This window comes from Nicotiana tomentosiformis, chromosome 10, assembly GCF_000390325.3.
Source record: "Nicotiana tomentosiformis chromosome 10, ASM39032v3, whole genome shotgun sequence".
NCBI lineage: Eukaryota > Viridiplantae > Streptophyta > Magnoliopsida > Solanales > Solanaceae > Nicotiana > Nicotiana tomentosiformis.
In genome coordinates this window covers 37,177,505-37,182,441 of record NC_090821.1, presented here as the reverse complement: position 1 = coordinate 37,182,441, position 4,937 = coordinate 37,177,505, and the positions used below count along the sequence as shown (strand labels likewise).

The 4,937-nt window shown below is 35.8% G+C and overlaps 1 protein-coding gene across 1 annotated transcript; it reads left to right on the top strand.

Annotated features, from left to right (window-relative positions):
- The first annotated feature begins 2,791 nt into the window (after window positions 1-2,791).
- LOC138900023 (uncharacterized) lies at window positions 2,792-3,235 on the top strand. Its single transcript, XM_070186723.1, has one exon. The coding sequence runs from the start codon at window positions 2,792-2,794 to the stop codon at window positions 3,233-3,235; it is 444 nt and encodes a 147-aa protein (XP_070042824.1).
- Window positions 3,236-4,937: the final 1,702 nt, after the last annotated feature.

The following is a 4,937-nucleotide window of genomic DNA, read 5'->3' as shown; positions in this document are numbered from 1 at the left end:
GAATTAAATTTTTTTAATATTTAATTAATAAAATATATTCTTCTGTTTTTCATAGTACCGGGCCTTATTTACTTGTTATTATTATTATTGCTTTTCATTTATTTTTTGGTCATTATGTTGTTGTTGTTGTTGTTGTTGTTGTTATTTCTATGATTTCTGTTAATGATACCGATTTATTGTCTCTGTTCGCCTTCTTGAGCTGAGGGTCTTTCGGAAATAGCCTCTCTACTCCCTCGGGGTAGGGGTAATGTCTGCCTACTCACTACTCTCCCTAGAACACTTGTGGGATTATATTGGATTGTTGTTGTTGTTAATTAGTAATATATGCATATCTTTTGAGATTTTAAATTTGAATAAATATTTTTACTTTCAATATGTAACATTAAAAAAAAAAATTGGATAATTTTAGTATACAACCGCTAAATAATATTTAATCTTCAAATACTGTTATAAGTGTATAACAATCATTCATTATAAAATCGAAAAAAAAAATTAAAATAAATGAAACTGTTATAGAGGTTTGACTATAGTACCTTGAGAGTAATGTTCGAAGATACAGCAAAAAGAAAAAAGAGAGGTACAAGATATAACGTCAAGCTATGAAAGGACGCAAATATACTTCCGTGTTTAGCTAAGTCATCTGCAAATATATTCCTTTCATTCCATATGATGTGGAGGAGATTGTGGAACGAAGATCAAAATATTTTAATCGATCTTTAGTGTGAATATAAATTTATAATTCTCAAATCTTTTCAAAATATAAAAAATACCACAAGTTACAATACTTGGTAATTCAAAATATTTAAAAATATTTTAAAATTTGTGGTCAAGTAAAACTTCTTTGACACACTAGGTGATAACAATGTCACATGAAATGAAATGTCACGATCCAAAATTTCACCAACAGTCGTAATGGCATGAAACCTAACATGACAGGTGGGCGAATCAATCATACAACCTTCAAAATAGCGGAAATGAAACATTATATTAAGTCCAAATGAGATTTATAGCATAAGCAAGTCTAAAACCAATACAAATACGCAAAACAGTAGTACAACCCCTAGAAACTAGTGTCAACGAGTACACGAGCTCTAAGAGTGTCGAAACATAATGGCATGAAATAAATACATCATTAACTAAAATAAAGAACATTTTTAATGCATGAAAGGAAATGTGACTTCGAGGCATGCAGATGGATAGGCTTTACTACCTGAGTCTCTCTGGCATAGCTACAAAACTACTTCTCAGCTCTGATGGTACCAACACCTGGATCTGCACAGAATGTGAAAAAGTATAGTATGAGTACAACCGACCCAATATACCCAGTAAGTATCAAGACTAATATCGGCAAAGCAGTGGCGAGATTGATCAATTAATACTTACTATATTAACATAAACATTCCATAAATAAATACATCACAAGAATCTAGCAAAACTAGTATATAAGATGATCATTTGCATAATTAACAAAGATGATAACATGCTTTCAGATAAGAAAAAGCTAATACTGATACACCGAATTAGCATATAAAGATGATACGCATCACAAAGCATTATTATAAATGTCAACCGGAGTGCCATCAATCAACACTTCCCAAGTGCTCAATAAACCTGCGCATACAGGGCCCAAGGTATAATGAGTGATCATTTTACTCCAGATAGACAGATCCAAATTCATGCATCATATCAAACATGCACGGACAACCTATGTGCATAGTACTCATCTCGCATGGACAACTTACGTGCCATAAACTCACCTCGCACGGACAACTTGCGTGCCTCAACCTCAGTCCATAGAAGAATCTCTATATGCAAAATATGCACCATAAATAATATAAGTGATGTGTATGGACATGAGAAAATATACATGCAGAGATGTATGCATGTGAATAGTATGACTATAGTTAAAACAGGTAGAACATTATGTAAAAAATAGCTATTCTTGGTCATCAAGGTACCAAAAGCCTAAACATGATTTCTAGCATATTTAAAAGTACCTACGCAGTCATACAAGAGAAATAGCAAGTCATAAATAGCATATGATGTCAATTCAAGGCATAAATTAGCCTAAAATCTACCTCGAGCAAGATTAACCCATCACACTTGCATATATGCTCACCACCACGTAATACATAGCAATTAATCAAATAAGGTAAATTTTCTAAGGTAGATTCCCTCAAGCCAAGCCTAGGAAAGATACTTATCTTTGCAAGCCAATTCAACCTTCCAATATCGTATTTTCTTTAAAACTCTCCTCCAACCAGCTTAAATTTATCCAAATAATATTTAACGAGGTCAAACAAAGTCATAAAAACCAACTCCAAATAATAAAGCTTAAATTTATAGTAATTTTTTAAAAAATTAAGAAAAGTCAATTCGGGCTCACACGATCAAAATCGGAGTCTAGGACTAGATTCCATTGACCCATAACCCCACGAGTCCAAATATGTATTTAGTTTTCAAATCCAAGTCCAAATCAATATCCAAAATCTCAATTTATACTATCTTAAGTTGTATCTCAAATTTCACTTCAAAATTTCATATTGTAGGTGATGAAATTCATAGGAAAATAAGATATATGATCAAATCAAAGTAGAAATTACTTATCCTCAAAATTGTAGTTAAATTCTCCTTCAAAATCTCCTCCCCTCGTTCTCTAAAACTCAAAAATGATAAAAATAAGATAAATCCCAAAATTTGAACTTAAAGTACCCTGCTAGTGAAATGCTCTTCGTGAGTGCGGTTACTAACCATGAGATCGTGATTCACTGTTACACTAGAAGCGGAGGATATGCAGCTAGAGGTCGTCCTAGAGGAGGGGCTAGGTGGTGGTGGTCAGATCGATGGTGGTCAAGCCCTTTGCTATACTTTTTCAGGTAGACTTGAGGCGATGGCCTCAGATGCTGTGGTCATAGGTATAGTTACGGTTTGTCATAGAGATGCTTATGCATTGTTTGATTCAGGTTCTACCTACTCCTATGTATCATCATATTTTGCTCCGTATTTGGATATGCCTCGTGGTTCTTTTGATATTGTGATTCATATATCTATGCATGTTGATGATTCTATTGTGATAGATCGTGTATCTCGGTCATCTGTGATTACTATTGGGGGTTATGAGACCATCGTTGATCTTCTGTTGCTAAATATGGCAGTCCTTGATGTAATTTTAGGTATGGATTGGCTACCTCCGTACTATGATATTATTGATTGTCATTCTAAGACCATGACATAGGCTATGTTGGGGTTACCTCAGATAGAATGGAGGGGTTCGCTAGGTCATACCCCTAGCAGGTTGATCTAATTTCTGAAGGATCAACATATGGTTGAGAAGGGATGTTTAGTGTATTTGTCCTTGATTAGAGATGTTAGTGATGATACTCCTACTGCCGATTCAGTATCATTAGTGAGGAAGTTTCCATATGTGTTTCCTATAGGCTTACCGGGCATGTCACCCGATACGAATATTGCTTTTGGTATTAATTTGGTGCTGGTCACTCAAACCATATCTATTCCACCATATCACATGACTCTAGTAAAGTTGAAAGAGCTGAAGAAGCTGTTGTAGAGTTGTTGGATAAGGGATTCATCATGGCGAGTATTTCACCTTGGGGTGAACCGGTGCTATTTGTGAAGAAGAAGGATGGTTCTATGAGGATTTTTATCGATTATAGGTAGTTGAACAAGGTCACTATTAAGAAAAAGTACCGATTGCCTCGCATTGATGGTTTGTTTTATCAGTTTCAGGGAGAGACACATTGGCAGTCACCCCGCCATCCTGTATCAACACACAACCAAGTCCAACACGTAAAGAATCACATTAGACATGATACATCCCCGATCATGTGGGCAATACCAAAACCAGAGCTATAGTCAAGGTAGTCTTGAGATTTTTAAAGCTCTAATCACACTCGTCATACCATCTGAATGGAGTGCCCTTCTGAGTCAACTTGGTCAATGGAGCTCTAATAGACAAAAACCATTTCACATAGTGACGATAGTAGCCAACCAAACCCAATAAACCCCTGATCTTTATAACAGTTGAAGATCTTGGCCAACCCTAAATTGCCTCAATCTTCTTCAGATCCACCTTGATCCCATTACTAGACACCACATGGCCTAATAATGCCACTGAGTCTAACCAAAACTCACACTTCGAGAACTTAGCATACAACTTCTTCTCCCTCAAAATCTGAAGCACAATCCTGAAATGATGCTCATGCTCCAACCTACTACGGAAATATACCAAGATATCATCAATGAATACAATGACAAATGAATCCAAATAAGGCTAGAACACATTATTCATCAAATGCATGAAAGCTACTAGGGCATTAGTAAAACTAAAAGATATCACTAAGAACTCAGAATTCCCATAATGAGTCTGAAATCTATCTTAGGGATGTTTGAAGCTCTAATCTTCAACTGGTGATAACCCGATCTCAAATCAATCTTCGAGAACAAATCTTGTGATGCTTACACTGATCATCAGAGTCTTCAATATTTGTTCAGGCAAAAGGATATGAATTTTAGGCAGTGGGGGTGGTTGGAGTTGTTGAAGGATTATGATATCACCATCTTGTATCATCCGGGGAAGGCGAATGCGGTAGCAGATGCTTTGAGTAGGAAGGTGGAGAGTATATGGAGTTTGGCATTTATTCCAGCTATGGAGCGACCTTTGGCTATGGATGTTCAGGCTTTGGCCAACATATTTATGAGGTTTGATATTTCTGAACCCAATAGAGTTCTTGCTTTTATTATTGCGTAGTCGTCCTTATTTGAGCGTATTAAGGCTCATTAGTATGATGATGCATATTTGCTTATCCTTTAGGATGTGGTGTTACAAGGTGGTGCTAAGGAGGTATTCATTGGTGATGATGGTGTATTGTGATTTCATAATCGGATATGTGTTCTTATGTGGATGGTTTAAAGTAGTT